Consider the following 27,623-nt stretch of genomic DNA (forward strand, 5'->3'; position numbering starts at 1 on the left):
TTCTTTTCATGTGTCAATTTTGTTGTACTTTTCGGCTGTTTCTATAAAATGTTCAAATAATTTTATAGAAGTATTCATTGATTGATTATTCAAAGTATAAACGATCAATGACTATTTGCAGACGTGGGATAAATAAATTGACCTGAAAAACAATAAATTTAACCAAAATGACTGTGGATGGCGACGACAAACCGTCCAGGGACCGTGTGTTCATGGATATTTCTATCGGAGATCTTCCTTCAGGCCGGATAGTGTTTGAGTTATTTAACGATGTGGCGCCGAAGACCTGTGAAAATTTCCGGGCCCTTTGTGCAGGCGATAAGGGGGTTGGGAAGACGACAGGAAAGCCATTGACTTACAAGGTTAGTTTCTCAGCATTTAAGATTAAGAAAGTAATTTTGCTAAGGTATTAGTCGATAAGTTTATTTTTCACGTGTGATGTGTTTTGTGTGTTTTAGGGCATGGTTTTCCACCGAGTGGTAAAAGATTTCATGATACAAGGCGGAGACTTCACTAATGCAAATGGAACCGGTGGCGAATCAATTTATGGTGGAACCTTTGAAGGTAATTATTAATTCCATACATAATGCTTGTGTATTTATATAAGTATATTGTTATTATTAATTACTAGCTGCGCTCCACGGTTTCACCCGCGTGGCTCGGCTCCTGTTGGTCTTAGCGTGATGATCCCGATCCCACTCGTCGTCGCAGGCGGCCGAGACACGTCTTGGACGACTCCGACGATGACATTACCAAAGCTAACGCACGGCTAGACGCGGCGATTGAAGCCCAACGTCGAACCAACCGCGACACCGCACACACCACAGCAGAAAGCGTACACCATCTTCGCCGGCGAAGACGAGGTCCCTTGTTCCGCGTTCCCGCGCCCACCCGGGTGAGCGCCTGTCCGATTAGGGCCCTTCTGGCCTCCTCCACTCAAGCGACAGCTCAAGCCGAGGTTCGTGGTCCCCGTCAAGGGGGGACGCCCTTGTGCATGTCGCTACCAGGGTGAACCTTCAGTTCACCCCCGCGTCCGCGTTAAAATGTAGAAGCCCTTCTGGCTAACATTGAGAGACACCACACAAAAAAAAAAAAAAAAAATTGCGTGATGATATATAGCCTATAGCCTTTCTCGATGAATGGGCTATCTAACACCGAAAGAATTTTTCAAATCTGACCAGTAGTTCCTGAGATTAGTGCGTTCAAACAAACAAACTCTTCAGCTTTATAATATTAGTATAGATTGTGGTCAGGCCTTGCTCATTTATAAATGTTTAATCAGTGTATAAATCATTGGTATCTTGTTGCAGATGAGACGTTTGAACTGAAACATGACAGTCCATTCCTATTGTCAATGGCTAACAGAGGCAAAGACACAAACGGTTCACAGTTCTTTATGTAAGTTTGGATCCTGCGGTGAGATGACGGGCAAAGCGATGGTTTTTTTTACTATAAATCAAGTTCTTAAATTAATATTGCTTTTTAAAGTTTTTTTTATAAATAATTGCTGTGAGTTCAAACATCATGCATAGAAGGATGAAATATGAGCATACTTTGATATGTTTCTCTTTAATGCTGAGTTAGATTTTTGTTTCTAATATCTAATAATGAATTTATTTTAGTCTATTTTCAATTCCCACATATAAAAATATTATGCTTCTATCTCTTTTGTGTATAATTAAGAGCTTCTTAAAAAATGAAAGTTAAAATATGTATTTTCGTTTGATATTTTTATCTTTATAGAGTATATCAAAAATAATAACACATATTTAATTATGTTTTATAACATATTTCCAATCATAGTGATTCCAAATATGTTACAAAACATACATGAAACTTGATAATAAGCTACGCCCTGAACTACACTGGGCGAGCGAGTGACAATGACATATATAACATGCGTTGTGTAAAGGTCGCGCAGGCAGCGTCGCGGCCCGCTATCATTCTATGTGTTCTGTGTGTTGTAGAACAACACAGCCGGCGCCGCATCTCGACAAGTGAGTGGATTTTTATATTTTCTATTGTTTTTTTTTAGTGACAGTTGTTTGATGTTTGATTGTTTTGAAGTGAAACTTCTTTAGGTGTGTTGAGAGTAAAACATCAAGGTTGCGTCATGGCAATAACGTCACGTCATAGAGAAAGCTGACAATTTTGGTATCATTGAATCTTGCCAAAGAAGTTTCACTTCTGACACCTGTGCTCGGCACATGCTCTTTTTTTTGGGTTGGTTACCTCTACTTTCGATCTAACAAATTTATTTATTCTTTATTTATTGAGTTAAATTGTAACTTAGAAGCACGATTTTTATTTATTTAGCATACAATTTCACCACATAAAGTTGATCAACTAAGTAATCCTTAAACTTTGTCTCAAATTTGTTTTTTTGCACATTCTATAATCATATAATATAAGTATTGATTTGTTTATGTACAAGTATTACATGTAAGTTTGTGATTACAGTGTGCACGTAGTGTTCGGCGCGGTGGTGGGAGGAGCGGCGCTCGTGCGGCAGCTGGAGGCGCTGCCGGTGGACCGAAACGCAAGACCGCTGCAAGATGTCGCTGTTACTAACTGCGGACAGCTTGTAAGAGTTAAGGGTGAGTGAGATAGGAGATATTAGCTAATTACATATGCGGGAATAGTGTGGCTTTCGATTGGTGAAAGAAATTTTCGAATCGGTCAGGTTGTTGTCGAGATAAATTTTACCAAACAAAATGCGCGCCCGCTACAAGATGTAGCTGTTACTAACTGCGGACAGCTCGTAAGGGTTAAGGGTGAGTGAGATAGGAGATATTAGCTAATAACATATGCGGGAATAGTGTGGCTTTCGATTGGTGAAAGAAATTTTGCGGTTCTGCGGTTGTTGAGTTAAAGTGTAGCAAACAAGATGCGCGCCCGCTGCTAGACGTGGTTGTTACTAACTGGGTCAAAGGTGAGTGGGATACTAGCTAAACTCGGGAATAGTGTGGCTTTCGATTGGTGAAAGAAATTTGGAAATCAGTTCAGTGGTTCCCGAGTTAAGTTGGCACTTTATAGCACACTCGCTGAAAGATATAGCTGTGTCCAACTGCGACCAGCTGGCTGGCAGGCTGTAGATAAACGTATCTACAGCTTACGTCAATCTCATACATTCGTAGTCTATTGTATTGAACGCTACGCTAACAGAAAGCCACTTGACTAGGGGGGCAGATGGTATATCGTTGTTATTTTAATATTTTAGAACAATCTTTTGTTCATCAATATTTTTTTGCAGCATTTGAAAGGAAATAAATTTTAGGGCTAATTGATTTGATTTGAGAATTACGGAAATAAGTATGGTTTTATGTTTACTTGTCTCCTACAGGGTACAAAAATAAGGTTTCATTGCTCTTAAAAAATTAATTAATTAACCATTTGTAATTGTCTTGTACAGGTAAAAAACGCAAACAGGACAAGGAGAAAGTGAAAGATGACAGTGACGCGGGCTCTGATAAGTCTAAGAAAGACAAAAAGAAAAAGAAAGATAAGAAAAAGAAGAGGTAACACAATATTTGTCATTTCATAACCTAATAATGTGAATTGAATATTTTCTAGTCTGAAATTTAAGACAAAATTACAATTTGAAATCATCCTAATTATCCCTTTTCCGTACTTTTATGATTGTTTACATGTTTTTCTGTGTGAAATATATGTACGAAAAAATAGCTTACCTGCATTTTGAGTTAATCCTAGTATGTATTAAAGGTATTTTCAAATATAATATTTGAAATGATTTAAATGTTATTTTTTAAACTGGGTGCAAAGAGCTTCATTTTTGTCATTTTTAACGTGATAACGTTTTTAAAATTGTTTTAGTCGGGTGACATGTTCAGAAAATTGTGTCACACCAAAACCTCACGAGCGCGATCGTAGGTATAACGAGAGAGAGACGGACCGATTTCCCGTCTCATCTCGAGCGCTGCCACCAATAAAACGTTATCACGTAAACATCTCGATCGTAAACCTACTTTACAAACAACCAATTCTTTTTTCTAATTAACCTTTATTTACAACCTTACATAACGACTTACATACCATAAACTTTACAGACACCACTCCGAACCATCCGACGGTGAGCAGACACCAGAACCAACTCACCCCCTAGTAACAACCTCCAAGATAGACCCTCGGGAGATACCAGATGTGCCAACCAATCGGTTCCTCATGAGAGGTGGAAGGGACCAGGACAAGGAGAGGGGAGATAGAGGGGATAGGAGGGAAAGGGAAAGGTAAGATTGGGAAATATTTTTTTTTTTCGATGTGTTTTAGAGGGAAAAAATTATTAAGGATTGGACGAATAAATAAGTATGAAAAAGGTTATTTGAACCTAGTGTACATTTTAACACGGTTTTGTTAGCTTCACCTGTATGTTTTCATGTAACCGACTTATTTAGACTCGATTTTGACTTTAAATGGACAGCATCTTATTTTAGTGTGTTCTTTAGTTTTAGTAGTCATTTCCATAATTTTGTTCAAAAATAAATTAACCGAATTTAATGTGCAAATTAAGGAAAATAATTTTTACAATTTTTTTTTATATACATATAAGTAGAATTTTTAAAACAAAATATGATGAATCGCGTAGGGGTCCTGAAACCAGAGGAACCCTGTGCTCTGGGGACATTCGTGTACTACAAAATTGTCGATCGCAATATTTGTAGACATGTCTGTCTGAGAATACGCTATCTGATAATTAATAATTATAAGAAGTATGATTTATTTAAATGTTTGATATTAATTTTGGTTGTTTTTTTGCTTTTAATATAGGCCAAGATACCGGGAAAGAGAACGTCATGCGTATACAAGAAGCGGACGCATCGTTAAAGGCAGGGGAGTGTTTGTAAGTTTCTATTTTATAACTTTTATGATAGATATTGATTTTGATGGTTTAGTTCTCTACACAATTGATGAAAAATACACTCGCTTATTTGATTTATGTTTAAAGTTAGTTCCATTTATCTGTACATTTAATGAATAATCCATTTGCTTATTTGATTTATTATTATAGTTAGTTCGATTTATCTGTACAATTAATGAACAATCCACTCGATTATTTGATTTATGTTTATAGTTAGTTTCATTTATCTGAACAATTAATGAACAATCCATTTGCTTATTTGATTTATAATTATAGTTAGTTCGATTTATTTGTACAATTAATGAACAATAAACTCGATTATTTCATTTATGTTTATAGTTAGTTCCATTTATCTGTACAATTAATGAACAATCCATTCGATTATTTGATTTATGTTTATAGTTAGTTCGATTTATCTGTACAATTAATGAACAATCCATTCGATTATTTGATTTATTTTTATAGTTAGTTCAGTTTATCTGTACGGGAAATTGAACCCTAGGGACCTTTCGATTCTGCGCACACGCGATAGTCATCCAAGGAGGTGTTCAAATTATGATTTTTTTTGTAATAAACATATAATATATATGTGTTTGTTTGTGTTGCAGCGCTACCGCACGCCGTCCCGCTCCCGCTCGCGGTCCCGCTCGGTGACGCCGCCGCACTGGCGCCAGGCGCAGCGCCGCATCGTCAAGCTGGCCGACGTCGAGGTGTGTACTGTTGTGAACATTTATTTATTCAATTAGGCTTCTTCTAGAAGCTCTTTTGAATCGTCATAACATATTTTTAACATTTACACCGACTCGGAAAGCAGTACATATGGAAAAGAACCGACAGGAATCTCCAAAACCATATCCAAATGTCCACAAGAAGACGGTCGCGAGCCAACGGATGAGTGATGGATCAATCAAATAAAGGATCAATTGATCCATCCATCAATCAAGCGATCGATCCATCAATCAGGCTATAAATCAAGCGATCGATCCATCAATTAAGCTATAAATCAAGCGATCGATCCATCAATCAAGCTGCAAATCAAGCGATCTATCCATCAATCAAGCTATAAATCAAGCGATCGATCCATCAAACAATCAATCAATTACAAATAATCAATACATTAAATAAATCTATCGAGCATTTGAAATAAATCGATAGATTTCAATTAATCAGTACATTGAGCAATCAATCAATCCATTCATAAATTAATTATTTAAGTAAAAGATTTTAACATGGTACATGTGATTGAATTTTATGTTTGTTTGTATTATTTTGTATTTAATAGTGTTATGAATTCAATTCAGTTAAATCTAGCACAGTTTTTATAAAGTATATTTTATTGCAGCGCGTAGAAGCTGAGCGAGAACATGAAACTTCAAAAAGGATGATAGAGAAACAAAGCAGTAAGTACTAGAACAATTTAATAATTTATGGTTACATAAATTAATAAATTAGTAATATGTCATAATCATATGAAATACTCTATAATCTATTTCACGAAATTGTTATCTATTAGCTTTTTGGTTATTTATTTCTATTGTGAACCTCCCTATAAATATGTATGTAGCATTTAATTTTTTAATAATAATATCATATCATAATAAATATTTTTATATATATCATTGTTGTAAAAAATTACACGCGAGGCTGGGTTAAATATTAGTTTAAATGTAATAAGAATGTACTGCGATTCTATACTGCTACCTAATTGATGTAGGTAGTTGATAAGAAAGCGCAGCAAGTCAACGACTTTTAGCAAAGTGAGGGTAGTTTGGTCGAACGTCGTATAAACAACGTCCGAGCCCCTAGGAACGATTCGTACGAATGCGCCAGGATTCAAATGAAAGCGGCTTTTTATAGTATTCGACAGCTACAGTGCCACAAACTTAACTGACCCGATGGCAAAAACTGGAATCTACGTTCCGCCTTTTTTAAATGTCACATTTTCACAGACTTTTCATACGGAATATTTTGTATAAATAAAAAATTACTTATAATTAATAATTTACACCATTGGCAATGACATTATTTTTACCCTTGCATCCGGGGAAATACTATTTAGCGGCACTAAAATCGACATCAGTGACACCGTCACCGGGTCAGTTAAGTTTGTGGCACTGTAAGCATGTTTTGACAGGAAAACTATTCATCCAAATTATTAAATCAAAAGTTACATCTAACATCATAATATATATTTTTATAAATATCATTTTTTAGGAGCATCTGGTACACCACCACGACCGCTTGTGGAAAAAGAGGAGGGCGAATGTGATGATTCTGTTTTAGGTGATATACAATACCTATTTAATATCTTTTGAAAAAAATTTTTTATGTATGAAAATGTAATAAATATTTATGAGTTAATAAAATTAAACTTTTAATTGTTTACAATATGTAGCACTTCCAATTTTGCTAATTAGCCACATTTTACTTCAGTTGTGTCTGCTCGCTTATGATAGTTGTTTACTTTGACTAAGGGCCGATTTTTCAATGCTTGGTTAAAACTTATCCGTCCAATAAAGTATTACACGATAATATTAAAATGTCACGTAAACTATCAAATACGGGCAGTTAGAATACGTTTTTAAAATGGTAGTTTTATACATTATTCGACGAATAAGTTTTATCCAAGGATTGATAAATCAGCCCTAAATCGTTAAAAATTTTCTCACTGTTTGTATGTGTTCAATTTATTTTAAATTTTTACAGAACCTCGTGATGGACGCGTCGATTACAATGCGTTGGACTTTGAAGAGGATATGGAACAAGAAGGTAGAATACGATTTTTTTTTAATGCGGGTAGTGAAAAATTATGTATTTGTTAATACAACGCCATCTGTTTTCTGTAAGGAATAACTTTTGAGTTGATCCCTTTACCCGACATTATAATTTAGTTGCTATATTTATTTATTTTTAATTGTTGTGTCGATGTAAAATACTTAATAATTTATAATTTTTCATTCAAAGTAGTGTGTGAATGTGAAAATCAAAGAATTATTATTATTAGAATTTATTTCACTACCCTCAAAATATAAAGAAACATTTTTAAATATTTATCTTTATAATGATTACAATATTACAGAATTAAGTTTCAATTTAAGACCGATTGTAATTGAAAGAAATTAAATATAAATTATGTATTTGAATTTTTTATTTGAAGACTGCAACATTAAATTACAATAATTATTACCTATTCTATTATTGACGTGACAACGTCTTATAATTCGATAGAGCCGGCACGCACGAAAAAACATGACTCATGCGGCGTTACCTCGCTCTGAGGCGTTCCATATTAGGCTTGAAGTGCGAGCGAGAACGCGGAACGAGCGACAAAGAAGCACAATCGGACGTTGTCACGTTCAACTACCGTCAGTAAACCGACTTTACAGACAACCAATTTTTTAAACATATTAATTCTACGCGTATGTGTCAATAGTATAAGATTTCTTTTTTTTTATATTATTAATTCTTTTATAATTATACAGAAGAAGGCGAAGTCCCCCACAAGAGGGTAGAGAGACGGGAGCCCCGCGCTGAAAACAAGGCTGACATACTAGCTCGAGCACTCGGCGTTAACCCCAAACATGAACAGCTGTTCACGTGAGTTAACATTTTTAAGTTAATATAGGGGATTGCTAAAATAGGATTTTGGATTATTTTGTGGTATAAGTATTAGTAATTTATGTAAAAAAAATGTGTAAGTAAGTCATTGAGATAATATTACTATACGTATGGAGGAGACACCACGAACAAAATCTGTGCGCCATTTTTTGCTCTAACTAAGTTTTAAAAATTATTATCTAGTTAGGTTCTTACCGATGAAAGTTATTCCTTTGCACATTTCCATATTATTTGTATTATTTGTGCAATATCGTAACACACACGAAGGCATATTTGATGCGTTTCACTTTAAAACCATTACAAAACATAAGTGATGTAGGCGGTGTCGTCTCCATATATGTATATCTCAATGAAGTAAGTAAATATGTGCCATGATGTGAAATTGATTATTACAGACATGTTCTTTGAGATAATTCACAATTTATGATATTGAAATATAATCATTTCTATGTGAACGTTCTACCGAACGTTGTACCTATGTAAATGTTATGTACTCTTTCTTTCAATGTTATGTACTCTTTCTTTCTTAATCTACTTTTGGTCCTTCAAAATTCTAAAACGCGTTTGAAATTACTAGATTCTTGACATTTCGCTTATATACCGAATATGACATACCTTTATTAGATTCCAACCATTCAAATAGGTTACAATGCTTTATTATTTGAATTGATTTATATTATAATTGTGTTGTTATTAAATTGTGCCTTCGTGTTTGTTTCTTCTTTTTTAATTATTGTATCTTGTTATTCTCTGTCTGGTATATATGTACAATAAAGTATAAATAAATATAATGTGTATAAAATTAAAAGCAGGGACTCAAAAAATAACCAGCGTGAGTTCCGTCGCCGCGAAGGTCCCGCTTCCACTGTGGCTTTCGCACCAAAAGTTCCCTCAGCTATTGCCAGCGTCACAGCAAATGCTGAAAGGGAGCCACCGAAGGGCAAAGACGAGTACGACCCGTTCAGCTTGCTGAGAAGCACGTTCAGCAGGAATAAGGAACAAGCGTGAGTTGTTTATTGTAGACAGTTGGTCAGTAATTGCTGATAATTGCCGTCCAGTGAGTAAGGACGAGTACGACCCGTTCAGCTTGCTGAGAAGCACGTTCAGCAGGAATAAGGAACAAGCGTGAGTTGTTTGTAATTGGTCAGTAATTGCTGATAATTGCTGTCCAGTGAGTAAGGACGAGTACGACCCGTTCAGCTTGCTGAGAAGCACGTTCAGCAGGAATAAGGAACAAGCGTGAGTTGTTTGTAATTGGTCAGTAATTGCTGATAATTGCTGTCTAGTGAGTAAGGATGGGTACGGACCCGTATATCTTGCTGAAGTATGTTAGGAGGAATAATAAATAAGACTAAATTGTAACTTTGTCTTAGGCAATTATAATTTGTCAGTAATTGCTGATTGCTGATAAATATCTAGATTCAATTTGTTGAGTTGAGTTTCTTGTTATGTTCATTATATATGTAATGAATTATCGATGATTAAAACATCATACTTTGTTTAACAGTGCCCGTAGAGAAGAAGCCGCAGACAATCGCCGTGAAATGGAAAGGCAGAGAGATGATAAATATAACAAAAGGGACAAATACAGGAGCGAAAGAGAGCGCTCATACCAAAGGGACGAGCGGAAAGAGGACAGAGATAGCCGCAAGAAAGATAAAATAGAAGAGAGACCAGTCGAGAGGGAACATAACAAAGACGATGAAATCAAAGAAAAAGATAAACAAGATGACGTCACTCCAAAAGATGCTAAAACTTCACAAGATAATGATGGAACTCCAGAAAAGGAGAAACAAAAAGATAAATCGACTGAGAGAATAAGATACAGCAAGTCGAAAGATAGATCAGTAGATCGCGATAGACCGAAGGATAAATCCGACGATAGATATAGGAAAGAGAAACGGGATAGAGATGAAAAGAGAGATAGGTCTACGGATAGAGATAGAGTGAGACACGAGAAGAGAGATAGATCGTCCGACAGAGAGAGACCAAAGAGAGATAGGTCAGTGGAGAGAGATCGTCGTGATAGATCCGGCGAACGTAAGCGCGATAGATCTTTAGATCGACGTGATAGATCCAGTGAACGCAAGCGAGACAGATCTACGGAGAGATCTAGTGAACGTAAACGTGATAGATCTATTGATCGACGTGATAGATCAAGCGAACGTAAGCGCGACAGATCTGTGGATCGACGCGAGAGATCTACGGAACGTCAACGCGATAGATCTAGGGACAGACGTGACAGATCTAAAGATAGAGATGGTAAGAGAGAGAGATCGAAGGAAAGGCGAGACAGGACAAGAGATAGATCCCGGGACAGGCGCTCGGAGAAAAGGGAGAGAGAAACTAGCCGGGACAGGTCGGCGGAGAGATCTAAGAGAAAAGATAAAGACGATAGAAGGTGAGTATTTTATAATATTAACCTAATCTATATATATCCAACCTAACCTGTTTGTTTGAACGCGCTAATCTCAGAAACTACTGGTCCGATTTGAAAAATTATTTCGGTGATAGATAGAGCATTTATCGAGGAAGGCTATATTCTATATATCAACACGCTAAGACTAATAGGAGCGGAGCCACGCGGATGAAACCGCGGAACGTAGCTAGTGATGATATAAAATGTTATCACGTTATGCTAATTAGCATATTCAGCTTCTTTAGATTTTTAAGTAGTAATTTACAAAAATATTCAAAACTTGAGACTTAAACTACTGATTTCATACAAATTAAAGGATTTAATAATTTTCGATCGATATAAATGTTAAAATTTCAATAATTAATTTTATTATTTTTTTCTTACATAGATCAAAATCGCCGGAAATAGAAAAGAAAGCTCCAGCCGCAGGAACAAAAGACAAAGATGAGGATGAGAAAAAGAAAGTAAGTCAAGTTTGTTTGATTTCAACCAAAATGAATAATTTTTACATCGACTTTTTTTCAATGTTGTAAAATTAATGTAGTATAAGAAATAACACGCGAGGCCGGTTTAAATATTAGTTTGAATGTAATAAGAATGTACTGCGATTCTACACAGCTACCTAATTGATGTAGGTAGTTGATAACAAATCGCAGCAAGTGAACGACTTTTAGCAAAGTGAGGGTAGTTGGGTCGAACGTCGTATAAACAACGTCCGAGCCCCTAGGTCGATTCGTACGAATGCGCCACGAGTCAAAGGAACGCGGCATTTTATAGTATTCGACAGCTAGCATGTTTTGACAGGAAATAGTGACAACTATAATGACAACTATTCATCCACTAAAATATATACTCAAAAGTTACGTCTAACAGTAGTTTTAAAAACCTAAAACAGGCCTTTACTTACAAAAACGTGTTGAAAACATTTCTATCGACAGTGTTGTATGTGAATTAAAGAATATAGCCGAAAATTTAATAATTTTTCGTCGAACTTGTGATGTTTTAAAATCGTTACCTGTCAAAAAGCTATTATTTTAACAGCTAACAAATTTTATGTTTAAAAGGCATAAGGGAATTTACTATAAATTATTTCAGGAGGAAGAAAGGAACGAAGCTCGCAAGGAGCTGATGGAAATTGTGCGCCTAATTAAGTCGAGACAACGAGACAGAGAGACTAAAGCTGCAGGTATCTATAAAATTAAACATACATACAAAAATTACTTAAAAATAGTGAAACTAGAGAATAGGTACATTTATTGAGATGTAACAAAATTAAAATGTATGTTTTTTTATTCCAACCAACCGCAATTGACTCAAATAATTGTATTCTCAATATGTTTTGAATTTATAAATCAAAAGTGTGTTTTTTATGTCTGTCCATATATCAGACAAGCAAGCAACTGTACTGTATCCAAACACAGCGCAAACTTAACTGGATAAGTATAGGTTCTGGAAATGATTTCCACATTTGCATTTATGTCTGTGTCGTTTATCTGCCCCCTCCTGTTACTTTTGATATTTTGAATAATTTTCTCAATAATTGTAGCTCTGTTATTGATCGGTACTCGGCAGGCACCACGTTACTACTTGGTGACTTTAATCTTTCATGCATTGACTGGATACATGACAATATTAATCAATTTCTCTTTCCCTCCTGTTGTGGCTCTCGCCTGAGAGATAGTCTTGTAGATTTTCTCACCTTACATGATTTGACGCAGCGCAATGGAATTAAAAATTTTCAAAATAAAACCCTTGATTTAGTCTTCTCCGATGTTGAACGTGTTGAAGTTGTAGAATGTCTTTCTCCAATTAGAGATGTTGATAGGTATCATCCCCCCTTAGTCATCACACCAATTATAAAAATAAACAAAAAAAGTAAACCTAAACCCTCCCATCGTTTAAACTTTTTTAAGGCAGACTATAATGCCGTAACAAAAGCACTTGACAGTGTCAATTGGAGTATGGAACTTAATTCTGCCAAAGGAGTTGATGGTATTGTTGAACATTTTTATAACATTCTTAATAATATAATTAAACAGCATATTCCAAAAACTTGTCGATATCATGGTTGTTATCCACCTTGGTATTCAAATCAATTGATTAAACTGCTTAAAAATAAACTGAAGCTACATATTAGAGTTAAAAAGTATCGTAATCCCTTGGACGTACTGGAGTTTAAATATTTGCGTAAGGAAAGTGCCCTTTTAATAAACATCTGCTATCAGAAATACCTACACAAGATTGAGAATGCAGTAAAAACTCAACCCAAAATTTTCTGGACGCATATTAAAAACCTGCGAAAGGGCGGATCCAGTTATCCGTCGCAAATGTTTCTGAATTCAGAAGTTGCAAATAACTCGATGGATATCGCCAATCTATTTGCAAAGCAATTCTCGTCTGTTTTTGAACCACCACATAGTTCGCCTGATTATTCTCTGGTAAATGAAGTAAAAATTTCTGGATTCACAAATGTATTTTATATATCTAAAGAGGCTGTCTACAGAGCACTTTCAAAACTGGATAGATCAAAGGGTGCCGGGCCATATAATATACCACCTATTTTCTTGTCTTCTTGCGCTCGAGCTTTATCGTTTCCACTGTCACTTATATATAATGTTTCTTTACAACTAGGAGTTTTTCCAACTAAATGGAAACTGGCACGGATAGTACCTATTCATAAAAATGGTAAACGGGATTTGATTTCCAATTACCGCCCTATTTCTATACTCTCTACTATGTCCAAAGTCTTCGAATCCCTTATATACAGCCGTTTATATGCTACTGTCAAAAATACTCTATCTATCCATCAGCATGGTTTTGTTAATAAAAGATCCACGAACACTAACTTGGTGGCCTTTGTAACTGATGTGTCAGAAATTGTGGACCGTGGTCATCAGATTGACGCCATCTATACTGACTTTTCTAAGGCCTTTGATAAGGTCAGCCACAGTATACTGACTGACAAGCTCAAACATTCAGGCATCACTGGAAACCTCTTGAATTGGTGTACATCTTATTTAAGGGGTAGAAAATCGTCGGTGGTGCTAGATGGTGCTCAGTCTGAATATTTTTCAGCCACATCAGGAGTTCCTCAAGGTTCGACGCTCGGCCCATTATTTTTCAACATTTTTATAAACGATTTACCTGGAATTTTCAAACATAGTACCCCTTTTTTATTTGCTGACGATTTAAAATTGATTCGCCAAATAAATAATCCTACTGACTCTGATTTATTGCAAACTGACCTAAACAGACTGACTGACTGGTGCGAAACCAATAGAATGTACCTAAACTGCGGTAAATGCTATCAAATATCTTTTTCTCGAACTCGTCATAAAATCATATCTAAATATCATATTAACGGTAATTTTTTAAAAGAACTCTCGACGATTCGTGACTTAGGAGTAAACTTAGATTCTCAGTTACGTTTTACCATAGACTAATATATTCAAGAAGACTTACAATCGCCATAGTAAAAAACGTAACTCGTTTCTCAGTTCCCAATTTTGTCGATAGATGTCACTCACAGTAGCATTTGGCATTTTTATAAGCTTTTTTATACGATTAAGAACTAGATGTCGCCTTAGAGCATTAAGTTGATTTAATGAAGCTAAGAGATGTCGCTACTAAAAAAATCAATGTGCCAAATAGTATCTTGACGTAAAATATAATACGCAAAAAACGTAAACTACAACGTAAAATATAATACGTAAAATATAATACGCAAAAAAATATTTTTATTTAAATGTTATTTTTTGCTCTGAATCGCGCAAGCGAAATGTTTTCGCTACAGAGCATATATACAACTTTCCGCCATCAATAATCGGGGCCTTTACGGCCGGCCGGTCGAGTAGACTAGTCTCTCCCTTTTTCGATTGAGGAAATCCACCTCCCTACCTCCACATCATTTTGTTTTAGTTTTAAAGATTTAATAAGCGTAAAATAATACTTTCTTCATTTTTGTATTTTGAGTAAACGTAACACTAATAACGGTTAGTTTGACCAGAGGCGACTCGTGACAAAATTGTATGGGTGTTTAATTAAGTATTGAACTAAAGTCTAAAACAAAGAAAATACAGTAGCGTAGTAAATTCATTACAAAAAAAAAGCACCACAATAAGGGTGCTATTACAGATTTTTAACAAAAAACGCTATTTTACGGTACAATTTTAACTCAAAGAAATTACACGTGAGAACAAAGATAATATATTCAGTTCTACGATCATCTTATAAAAATTGTACGACGTCATACAAAATTGTCGCTGAAATACGATTTTTCCAGCACACTGATCGCATAAATTAATGCAAAAAATGGGGTCTAAAACGGTACAATTTTAAGAAAATTAAAAGCCTAATCTATATAGTTCTTTATAGATTCTGATAATTTTTTTGTATCTAAATCAAAATTTTATTTCAATTATTAGCTAAATTAAAAATACTTGTCGATTTCTTCATACATTTTGCTCTCGCGGGTCGTCAGACTCAGACCGCGCTCAGAAGCGCTCTTGGAAGGACGGGTGTATCGCTCCTCGTCCCAAAAACAAAACGAATTAAAAAAAGATTATTGTGCGTGCACTGTCGTTTTCGTGATTTGAAATATTTGATCTACACTAATATTATAAAGAGGAAAACTTTGTTTGTTTTTTTGTTTGTTTGATTGTAATGAATAGGCTCATAAACTACTGGACCGATTTTAAAAATTCTTTCACCATTCGAAAGCTACATTATCCACGAGTAACATAGGCTAGGTTTTATCCCGGAAATCCCACGGGAACGGGAACTATGCGGGTTTTTCTTTGAAAACGCGGGCGAAGCCGCAGGCGGAAAGCTAGTACTTTATAAGTATATAAACTGTATAAGTTTCATATTCCAATTATTTGTAATATAAAATTATGTTTTAAAAATTACCTTGCCTGAGATGCTCTTTTTTATGGGTTGTTGAATAGATTGGTGGGGTAAAACAATTCAAGATGGCGTCGACGAAAATTTGACTTTTTTCGTGATGGGTGTCATTTTCATAGTTTTTGGGGTAGCTATTAACGAATATGAGGTCAAAACTGAAATCCAAGATGGCGCCGACGAAAATTGTACATCTTTTCGTCATGGGTGTCATTTTCATGGTTTTTGGGGTAGCTATTAACGAATATGAGGTCAAAACTAAAATCCAAGATGGCGCCGACGAAAAATTTGACATATTTTCGTCATGGGTGTCATTTTCATGGTTTTTGGGGTAGCTATTAACGAATATGAGGTCAAAATTATAATCCAAGATGGCGCCGACGAAAATTTTACATCTTTTCGTCATGGGTGTCATTTTCATGGTTTTTGGGGTAGCTATTAACGAATATGAGGTCAAAACTAAAATCCAAGATGGCGCCGACGAAAAATTTGACATATTTTCGTCATGGGTGTCATTTTCATGGTTTTTGGGGTAGCTATTAACGAATATGAGGTCAAAACTGAAATCCAAGATGGCGCTGACGAAAATTGTACATCTTTTCGTCATGGGTGTCATTTTCATGGTTTTTGGGGTAGCTATTAACCAATATGAGGTCAAAACTAAAATCCAAGATGGCGCCGACGAAAAATTTGACATATTTTCGTCATGGGTGTCATTTTCATGGTTTTTGGGGTAGCTATTAACGAATATGAGGTCAAAACTGAAATCCAAGATGGCGCCGACGAAAATTGTACATCTTTTCGTCATGGGTGTCATTTTCATGGTTTTTGGGGTAGCTATTAACGAATATGAGGTCAAAACTAAAATCCAAGATGGCGCCGACGAAAAATTTGACATATTTTCGACATGGGTGTCATTTTCATGGTTTTTGGGGTAGCTATTAACGAATATGAGGTCAAAATTATAATCCAAGATGGCGCCGACGAAAATTTTACATCTTTTCGTCATGGGTGTCATTTTCATGGTTTTTGGGGTAGCTATTAACGAATATGAGGTCAAAACTAAAATCCAAGATGGCGCCGACGAAAAATTTGACATATTTTCGTCATGGGTGTCATTTTCATGGTTTTTGGGGTAGCTATTAACGAATATGAGGTCAAAACTAAAATCCAAGATGGCGCTGACGAAAATTTGACTTTTTTCGTGATGGGTGTCATTTTCATGGTTTTTGGGGTAGCTATTAACGAATATGAGGTCAAAATTATAATCCAAGATGGCGCCGACGAAAATTTTACATCTTTTCGTCATGGGTGTCATTTTCATGGTTTTTGGGGTAGCTTTTAACCAATATGAGGTCAAAACTAAAATCCAAGAGGGCGCCGACGAAAAATTTGACATATTTTCGTCATGGGTGTCATTTTCATGGTTTTTGGGGTAGCTATTAACGAATATGAGGTCAAAACTAAAATCCAAGATGGCGCCGACGAAAAATTTGACATATTTTCGTCATGGGTGTCATTTTCATGGTTTTTGGGGTAGCTATTAACGAATATGAGGTCAAAACTAAAATCCAAGATGGTCGTCGAATTTCAAGATCGCGTCATGGTAATACTGTCGCGTTACGGAGCAAGGCGGCGATTTTGGTATCTATGAATCTCGCCAAAGAAGTTTCACTCCTGACACGTTTTCTCGGCACACACGTTCTTTTTTATTTTATTCTCTTCGTTTAAATGTTTTAGATATAAAATAAAGTTTAGCGAATATAATATTTAAAGTTAATAATATCTGTCAGAAAGAAATCACCAATATTCTTTGGGGGTGTTTGAAAGTGACAGCAAACCAACAAAATTAAGGCAGGCGAGAAGGGTCGACAAACAAATGATTGCGTTTTTTTTCTCCAAGACGGGTTCTGTCTGCACTATACCACTTGAGCAACAAAATACTGTAAATGCTGAGTCGTACACCACTATTTGTTTGCCCAATGTCTTAGAAAAAATGAGGGAAAAGCGACCTAGAAGTCGCATCCTGTTGCACCATGACAGTGCTCCGGCGCACACCGCGACCAAAACAAAGTCATTTTTGGCTAATGAAAACATAGAGCACGTGACCCATGCCGCACGCAGTCCTGACCTAGCATCGTGCAATTTCTTCGGTTTCCCAAAAATCTAAGATTCAATGAGTGGTTCGACATTTACGTGGCCAGAAGAGGCCGTGATTGCTTTCAAACAGCACGCAGAAAACATACCCTCGGACCAACGGTCCTCATGTCTCCAGAAATTGTTTGAACGTATGAAAAAGTGTTTTAAATGTCACGGAGAATACTTTAAAAAGTAGTAAATATAATATTACTCAAATGAATTGTTTTATTTATGAGTTACGCAAAACTTTCAGTGTGGCCCACGTAGATACCCCAATAACCATGAAAATGACACCCATAACGAAAATATGTAAAATTTTCGTCCGCGCCATCTTGGATTTTAGTTTTGACCTCGTATTGGTTAATAGCTACCCCAAAAACCATGAAAAGGACACCCATGACGAAAAGATTTCAAATTTTCGTTGGCGCCATCTTGGATTTTAGTTTTGACCTCATATTGGTTAATAGCTACCCCAAAAGCCACCCACATTTGCAAATGTGTTTGCTACTTAGGAAAAGTTCAGTTTTGACGAATTTAATTTATTTCTTTCCGACTGTTTCTCGGAATAACATACATTTACTAAGAATTGCATAAAATGCCGGGTTTAATAATATATTGCCGGTATCATAATATTATGTATGATAATAATTCTTAAAAAAGTATTTTATACATTTCTTAAAAAGCTTCGATATTGTTTACAATTCATATTCAAATTGTTGTAAAATAGTCACACTTTTTTAAGTTGGTTGAATGCACTAAAATATGTACTTATAAGGATCGTACCTACTAATAAAAGTAACAAAATGAATTTTTAAAGTTCCCAGTAATCTTCTGGAATCAATTTCAATAAAAATATTATAAAAAAATGTTGTGTGGTTTTATGAAACCACGGTAAAAGTGAAACTGTTCGAACGGTTCTGAACACTGCTTTGTGTAGCGCATGTCGCGTGTCGGTCGGCTGCCGAGTAGGTATACCTACGCGGCAGCCGCGATACACGCGACATGCGCTACACAGACCAAAAAGTTTGAGACGATGTAATAAAAGTTTCACTTTAATAACAACATTTACATTAAACACTGACAAAAATTAAACACAAATAATATAGCGTGGAGCACTGGCACAAATGAGTATATTCCGATTTTGCACTTACAATGTGACAATGTTGATTGTCACTAATTGTCAAAACTCAGAAGACAGAAATTGTCAACGTCACAACATAGCATGTCAAATGGTTACGTTTCGTTACAGCTTTATTATGAACATATTAATATAATTTCACTGTTCCCATGAAAGTTCGATATGAAACACGTCAAAATTTCATAATAGGTGACATAATATTATAAATTCACGAATTTTGCATGATAGACATTATCATACATATCATCTCATTATCATCGTATTTGTACGATAATTATCGTACGTCACGCGACATGCGCTACACAGACCATCTCATTATCATCGTCTAATTGGTCTACTCGGTAATAGGTTTGGTCTCCTCGAATGTACGGTCTACTTGGTCTACTCGGTAATAGGTTTGGTCTACTCGAATGTGCGGTCTACTTGGTCTATTCGGAAATTGATGTAGTCTACTCGGAAATTGGTGTGGTCTACTTGGTCTTCTCTGTGAAGGTGCGGTCTACTTGTTCTACTCGGAATTTGGTGTGGTATACTTGGTCTACTCGGAATTTGGTGTGGTATACTTGGTCTACTCGGTGAAGGTGCGGTCTACTTGGTCTACTCGGAAATTGATGTGGTCTACTTGGTCTATTCGATAATAGGATTGGTCTACTTGGACTAATCGGTGAAAGTGCGGTCTACTTGGTCTACTCGGTAATAGGTTTGGTCTACTCGAAGGTGCGGTCTACTTGGTCTACTCGGAAATTGATGTAGTCTACTCGGAAATTGGTGTGGTCTACTTGGTCTACTCGGTGAAGGTACGGTCTACTTGGTCTACTCGGTGAAGGCGCGGTCTACTTGGTCTTCTCTGTGAAGGTGCAGTCTACTTGGTCTACTCGGAAATTGATGTGGTCTACTTGGTCTATTCGATAATAGGATTGGTCTACTTGGTCTACTCGGTAATAGGATTAGTCTACTCGAAGGTGTGGTCTACTTGGTCGACTCGGTAATAGGTATGGTCTACTTGGACTAATCGGTGAAGGTGCGGTCTACTTGGTCTACTCGGTAATAGGTTTGGTCTACTCGAAGGTGCGGTCTACTTGGTCTACTCGGTAATAGGTATGGTCTACTCGAAGGTGCGGTCTACTTGGTCTACTCGGTAATAGGTTTGGTTTACTCGAAGGAGCGGTCTACTTCGTCTACTCGGTAATAGGTTTGGTCTACTCGAAGGTGCAGTTTACTTGGTCTACTCGGTAATAGGTATGGTCTACCTACTTGGCCTACTCGGTGAAGGTGAGGTCATGGCGACATATCCAAGGGTGTGGTTTTATGAAACCACGGTAAAATGAAATTGTTCGAACGGTTCGGAACACTGCTTTGTGTAGCGCATGTCGCGTGCCGAGTAGGTAATACCTACTCGGCAGCCGCGATACACGCGACATGCGCTACACAGACCAAAAAGTTTGAGGCGATGTAATAAAAGTTTCACTTTAAAAAAATAATACTATCAAGTATGAAGATGATCTATAAAATGGATTGCGCTATGTTTACGTGATCTTTTGTTTCGCGCAGGACTGAAAATTTCTCAGGCATTTGATATTCGTATTGGAGTTTAGGTATACGATAAATTTAATTTAAAATTAAAGATATATTAGTTGTTAAATGAATGAGCACAACTTTATTATAATTATTTATGGGAGTTCACTGCACCAGCGCTCCTTAGGATGAACCGCCTATTTTTGTCACTTCGTTCATCGCTGTTCGAGAGTGACTTCGTGAGTCGTGACCACCATGGACTTAGATCATTAAGTAATCGATAACACTCGCAGGTGTTTCCCCTTTTGTCGAGGTATAAGATTATTCGAATCGAAAAATCTTATGCTTTCATAAAAAATACTTGCGTAATCGATTACAAACACTCTGCGTTTTCCTAGGCTAAAACATCGAAAGGACGTCTGCGAGTGCTCCGCTAAAAATGCCGTTTTGCACTGTCAAGCCTTGCAGAAGCAATTCAAACATGTCGAATATTAAAAAAGATGGAATAACCTTTCATTTGTGTATATTTTTTTAACGTACATTTCTAATTAAATGCAATTTCTAATAATCGTCGATGTATCGTTTAGCGATATGATCAAGACAAATAATCGAGTCGTTTACTCGATCATTGATGCGGCCCCACGAGACTATCATGGAAAGAAAATATACAAATTTAATCTTTATGAACTAAGAGATAAAGTTGAATTTAAAACGCGATAATGAACCGCATTCCTTACGAGTCTATCTTTTAGCCCCTTGATCACCGAGCGGCCCGATCGGACCACGGCCCACGACACAATAGATTTTCTATTGTGTCTGTGATTCCGGGGGCTGAGGCATTAAAGAAATACAAATTTAATCTTTATAATCACTACATAGTATAAAACAAAGTCGCTTTCCCTGTCCCTATGTCCCTATGTCCCTATGTCCCTTTGTACGCTTAAATCTTTGAAACTACGCAACGGATTTTGATGCGGTTTTTTTTAATAGATAGAGTGATTCAAGAGGAAGGTTTATATGTATAATAAGATCCATTAAGTAGTGGAGAAGTACTGTTATTTTTGAGGTTTCTAATGTGATGTCGTAAAAAATTACATTTATTCCGCTTACATTGCAAACGCAGGCTGAACCCTACGAGTTTTATCAAAATAATGTACTAAGTATTATACACATTGAAAAGGTCTACAGAAAAGTCCGCGATGGTATATGTCTATCTCTAGGGCATGCAGAACCGAGTCCGGTTCCAAGTTTCTGAAACCCGGTTCCAAATCGAGCTCAGAACCGGGTAGAACCGGGTTACCCGGTTCTTTTATAATACCTCGGAAAAAAATAAGAAATTAAACAAAAGTAACTGTAAAACTACCTGATGGGCCTTTTATTTTACGCGGCTTGTGTCTTATTTTATTAAATTAATAAAGAAACAAAATTGCAATACTTCTCTTTATTTATCTGTCTTATAAAAGTACCTTGTTATCATAATACATATCACATATAAACTTAAACCTTATTCATTAACTGCAAACTGTAAAACAAAAAACCGGCCAAGTGCGAGTCGGACTCGCGCTCCGAGGGCTCCGAACAAAACTATTTTTTATAATGTTGTAACTTTAAAATTTATGTTTCTAGCAATTTTTCCTTTATCTGTGTTATAAGACGTTACTTTTACCAAATTAAAAGGCTCTGTGTGAGAGTATGAGAGTATCCTGTAGGTTTTGAGTCCCATGCGAATGACGAAATTTGCGAAAATTTTCAGCATTTACAAAAGATACAGCCGTATCTTTTGATGCGTTGGCTTGTGAGTTTGACTTTTTCACAGCATCAAGGGACCGAAGACTTGAGTATTCGATATAAATTTCAGCTTGCTAGCAAAAACAAAAACATGACTGGATCATTATATGAAACTATAAAATCAACAGTTTTTCAAATTCACGTCAAATCGCGCCATCTTTTTCTTATCCCTACCGCACGCGTGATTCGACGTATATCTGTAAAGTTCTTAAAAAATAAGGTCATAAAGATCACTTCTTACGTGTGTACACTAGTACACACACACATTTTTTTTGGTAATACACCCGTAGGAAACTAGCATCTAAGGTTAGACAACCAATCAGAGCCACGCTTGAGGCGTGGTACGAAAATTCGCGATGCACGTGAGTCTGACGTTGCCAGATAGAATAAATTTGTTATAATAATGAAGCAAAATATAAATAATACTTTATATTTTAATATTTTGGTCGGAACCGGGAGAACCGGGTTTCATACAATTCAGACCCGGTTCTCAAGATTATCAAAAAACCCGGGTTTACCCGGGTTTTTCGGAACCGGGTAAACCCGGGTGCATGCCCTATCTATCTCTTATGGATAACCCACAATAACTTTTTTTTGTCATTTACTTTTTACGACAAATAATGGCTAATTTTCGAAGCGATTTTAACCAATACAGCATTAATCCTTAACCAATTAAATACCATGGATACATTGTTCATTTAATATAGATCTATATGGCCCTTTACACCGTATGATTTAAGTGAATATTTTCGAAGATATACAGATTTAAAAATTGCAGGACGTAGCGTTTGCGGCCGCCCGGCTATGTATTTTATACCCGTGCGATGCCGGAGGCCGGAGCAGGCCGCTATATTTTTATACCTATACAACGTTCACAATTTTTCTGTAGTGTATTTAGTATCAGCATTGCACCCGTGCGAAGCCGGGGCGGGTCGCTAGTCTAAGTTATAAAGTTGAATTTAGAACGCGATATTGAACCGCACTCCCCACGAGACAACTTGGAATGAAATACAAATTTAATCTTTATGAACTTAGGGATAGAGTTGAATTTAAAAACTCGTCGCTTAAAAGGTCATAAATTTTTACGACTTTCGTGACACAAATTATTTTTGTGAATGTGTGAGTGTGTTTCAATAGTGTGAGTTACCTTCCCCGCACCAAAATCAGCAGAAAGTTTAGTTAGAACATTTGCCAGCGTACTCCATCCATTACTTAATGATCTAAGACCATGGACCACGTTGCTATGAACTGTTTTTGTCAAAGAATTACTTGAACAATTAGAGCATAAATTTCAATGTACGACGTATAGGTACCCGTAGCTGTATTGATGAGTCTCGTACTTAAAAACCGATAGGTGCCGGTTCAAATCATTGCCGTACATCTTCTTTTTTTTTCTTTTCCCGTATTTTATGGTCATAATATAAATAATACTGTTTACAAGGGAATAATTAAGAAGAAAAAAGATATAGACATTTTTTTTAACAGAAAATAAAGAATATATATAATATATATTATATACACTACTCTGATCACTATGTTGAATGTTTGTAGTGGGTGTCGAAATCTTATTAAAAGTACTCACTTCCCCACCACCGCGTTGCTATGAACTGTATTTATCAAAGAAATACTCGAACAATTAGAGCATAAATTTCAATGTACGACGTATAAGTGCCTGTAGCTGTGTTGACTGAGTCTCGTACTTTAAAATCGATAGATGCTGGTTCAAATCATCGCTGTACATCCACATTTTTTTTTCTTTTCCCGTATTTTATGGTCATATAAATAATACTGTTTACAAGGGAATACTTAAGAAGAAAAAAGATATAGACATTTTTTAACAGAAAATAAAGAATATATATAATATAATTATATTATATACACTACTCTGATCACTATGTCGAATGTTTGTAGTGGGTGTCGAAATCGTAATAGAGGTACTCACTTCCTTAGATGCTCCCTAAAAAGTAAAAACTAAAATAATAATTCAAAAACACCGGAGTTTTTAAAACAACGCCCTCTAGATGTAATAATTGAAAATCGATAGTTTGCTGTTTCCTTAGTTCTAAAATTGGTCACTAGGTGGCGCTTTTAAAACTGCAAATTAAATAATAAGCTCAAATGAGAGCGCCATCTAGCAATAAGCTGAAATTACGGGGTACGATCTCTAGTATGACAATCATCAGTCCTCTTTAGATTCTATTAGTCCATGGTTTTACAGAGCATTACGATTTCATAATTGCATCTGCGTACCGCTCACTTGGCTTTATTTTGCGCAGCTCAAAAGAATTTAAGAACTGGTCTACCACGCTATTACTCTATAGCACCTTCGTACGTAGCCGCTTGGAATATTGCAGTACCGTCTGGAACCCCTTTTACCAGACTCACAGAAAAAGAATCGAAGGAATTCAAAGGAGACTTGTTCGCCAGCTGGCTTACCGAGCTGGCATCAGGAAATCAGTGACTCGATACGAAGACAGACTTAAATATTTCAATATGAGATCTCTTGAATCGCGTCGCACTATAGCTGATCTTCTGTTTTTGTATAAAGTGTTTAATAATGGTTTCGATTGTCCAGCGTTACTAACCAGATTTAATATTAATGTACCATCTAGAGTTCCTCGTCAACCTCGTTGCCTTTTTAGTGCCCCCTCTTATCGGACAAACCTTGGTAAAAACTCACCGATAGTCAGACTCACCCATGAGTACAACAAGCTCACTGGTATCTCTCAAGACATAGACATCTTCAGTCAATCTCTTACACGTTTTAAATCGTTAATCCTGCAATTTAGCCAATGATAAAAGTTTCTATTTTTCCTTTATTAAATGTAACCAACCTGTATAATTTTTTTGTAGTGATAAATTTTAATATAATTGTATTTGAGTAAAATTTGTAATTTTTTTTTTATAATAATAATTTATATTTTATTATGTATGTATAATTAAGTGCTCATTAAATTTTGATTATATAATATTTTTAATAATTTGACGAATATAATTGTAATTTTAAATTTGTAATTTATTGTGATACTTTTCTTGGTATACCTATATAAATATTTTTTTAATAGATTTACGAATTGTTATTCTAATAATTATTTTGAATGCTGTAATTTCCTATAATTAAAGGTGCAGAAGATCATGTACTTAAATTAGATGTAACAAATGTAATCTGTATCCTCTGTTGGAAATTCTAAATAAATAAATAAATAAACTTGAACTTAAGTTCAGTGAATAATCAATAATATTTTCAGAAGCGAAAAAGAAAAAGCCAGAGTCATCGGACGACTCTTCTTCAGAGGAAGATAGACCTAAGAAGAGAAAATCCTCGGATAGAGACAGAAAGAGAAGTAGGAGCAGGTATAATATGAGTTTTTTTCACATAGTATTTGCTTTTTTTAATACTAAATTTATTTATAAATTATAACCATTGTATACGTACAGTAATACTTGCATAGATTTTGTCTGTACCAATAATAAAGTTCTTTAAATATACATATGTTTTTAAATTGTGTTATTTGTGTAAATTTTATAGTACTAAATATGATCATAATGAATGATTTTAATCTAAACTAAAACAGGGTAACTATAGAAGAGTATATTGCCTAAGAATTTTCTGAACTCTTTTTGAAAACAAATTATATAAGAAAGAAATAAAAACATCTGTAAAAGTTCAGTAACATTTTTATATGTATTGATTTTTACAAAAAAATATTTTTTTTATTTCTTTGTCCATAGATCTCGAAAGAGCAGCGAGCGTGGTAACCGCCGTTCCCGATCTCCGCGCAGACATCGCAGACGACGGTCTTCTGAACGTTGAATTATCGAATATCATCACGAATAGTCCCTTATCATCAGATACCATCACTTTGAGTCACTAACCATCAAATACAGTCACTTTGAGTCACTCACCATCAAATACAGTCACTTACTATCAAATACAGTCACTTACTATCAAATACAGTCACTTTGAGTCACTCACTATCAAATACAGTCACTTACCATCAAATACAGTCACTTTGAGTCACTCACCATCAAATACAGTCACTTTTAGTCACTTACCATCAAATACAGTCACTTACCTTCAAATACAGTCACGTTTAGTCACTTACCATCAAATACAGTAACTTTTAGTCACTAACCATCAAATACAGTCACTTTTAGTCACTTACCATCAGATACCATCACCAATGACTATCATTTGCAGTTACAGTTGGTCACAAACCATTAATTATAGTCGCTGATCATCACTCAGATCATCAATTAACATTATTTACCATCACTTACTATATAAAACTATGATGTCTTATAGCAGTAATGTTTCCAGTGTGGGAAAGTGATGGCGATAGACAATATATAGCGCTGTCATTTTTCCACAATACCAAGTAAAACTTTTTTTCATCTCATCTACAACCGTTTATGGTTTATTACACATACCACCAACTACCATCAAATTACAATAGAATAAGATGTTTATATGTTTAAGAATTCCTCTAATAATTTATCTACCAGATTTTGTAATTTAGTAAAATCTGACAATGATTATCTCCTAAGGGCCGATTTTTCAATTTTTCAATGCTTGGATAAAACTTATTCGTCGAATAATGTATAAAACTACCATTTTAAAAACGTATTCTAATTGCCCGTATTTGACAGTTTACGTGAAATTTTAATATTATCGTGTAATAATTTATTGGACGGATAAGTTTTATCCAAGCATTGAAAAATCGGCCCTAAGAAGAACATTATTTTATCATCACCATTCATCATTTACTTATATTGTTAGGATACAACCATATCCTTGAAATATTATTAATTCAATTATTAAAAGACTATCTTCGACTATTATACTCCTAAACTACTAAGCCGATGTTTTAGCAATTTGATAGGGCAGTAAATATAGCCCGGATTAGGGTAAAAATAATATTCAATATAAATTCTTATATAATATTTGTATTACCCAAGTTAGGTAGAATAATTAGGTATTAAATATACCTAAGTCTTATAATTAAGGTAATATGTAGATAGATGTTTAAATAAATAAAAAAATCATTTTATTTCCCTCTGAAGTTTGTTTGTTTGTTTGTAGTTTCTATCACAGTGAGGTGATGTTTTTCATAAAATTGTGAAGTTTTCTCTACAATAAAATGTTATAGAAATAAATTCGTGTCTGTTCGCTATTTTAGTGAAATTTTGTAATTAAGAGGTGGTAATTGTAATTCAAATAAATATTAAGC

General features: G+C 35.5%; 1 protein-coding gene across 1 annotated transcript; it reads left to right on the plus strand.

The window, feature by feature from the left end:
- On the plus strand, positions 1 to 27,623 carry Moca-cyp (nuclear cyclophilin protein Moca-cyp). The gene is made up of 19 exons (XM_090101669.1): positions 1 to 362; positions 459 to 564; positions 1,311 to 1,398; positions 1,968 to 1,997; positions 2,461 to 2,597; positions 3,413 to 3,518; positions 4,068 to 4,247; positions 4,786 to 4,858; positions 5,485 to 5,586; positions 6,219 to 6,276; positions 7,091 to 7,159; positions 7,583 to 7,645; positions 8,359 to 8,473; positions 9,304 to 9,498; positions 10,002 to 10,895; positions 11,302 to 11,377; positions 12,009 to 12,099; positions 25,641 to 25,746; positions 26,125 to 27,623. Exons 1-19 carry the CDS (start codon positions 168 to 170, stop codon positions 26,204 to 26,206), a joined length of 2,766 nt encoding a protein of 921 aa, XP_089957795.1. The 5' UTR covers positions 1 to 167; the 3' UTR covers positions 26,207 to 27,623.

The sequence above is a fragment of the Colias eurytheme genome, chromosome 5 (genome assembly GCF_061535395.1).
Source record: "Colias eurytheme isolate Ceu_HAF_F1 chromosome 5, ilColEury1 Martin Lab GWU primary, whole genome shotgun sequence".
NCBI classification, from domain to species: Eukaryota; Metazoa; Arthropoda; class Insecta; order Lepidoptera; family Pieridae; genus Colias; species Colias eurytheme.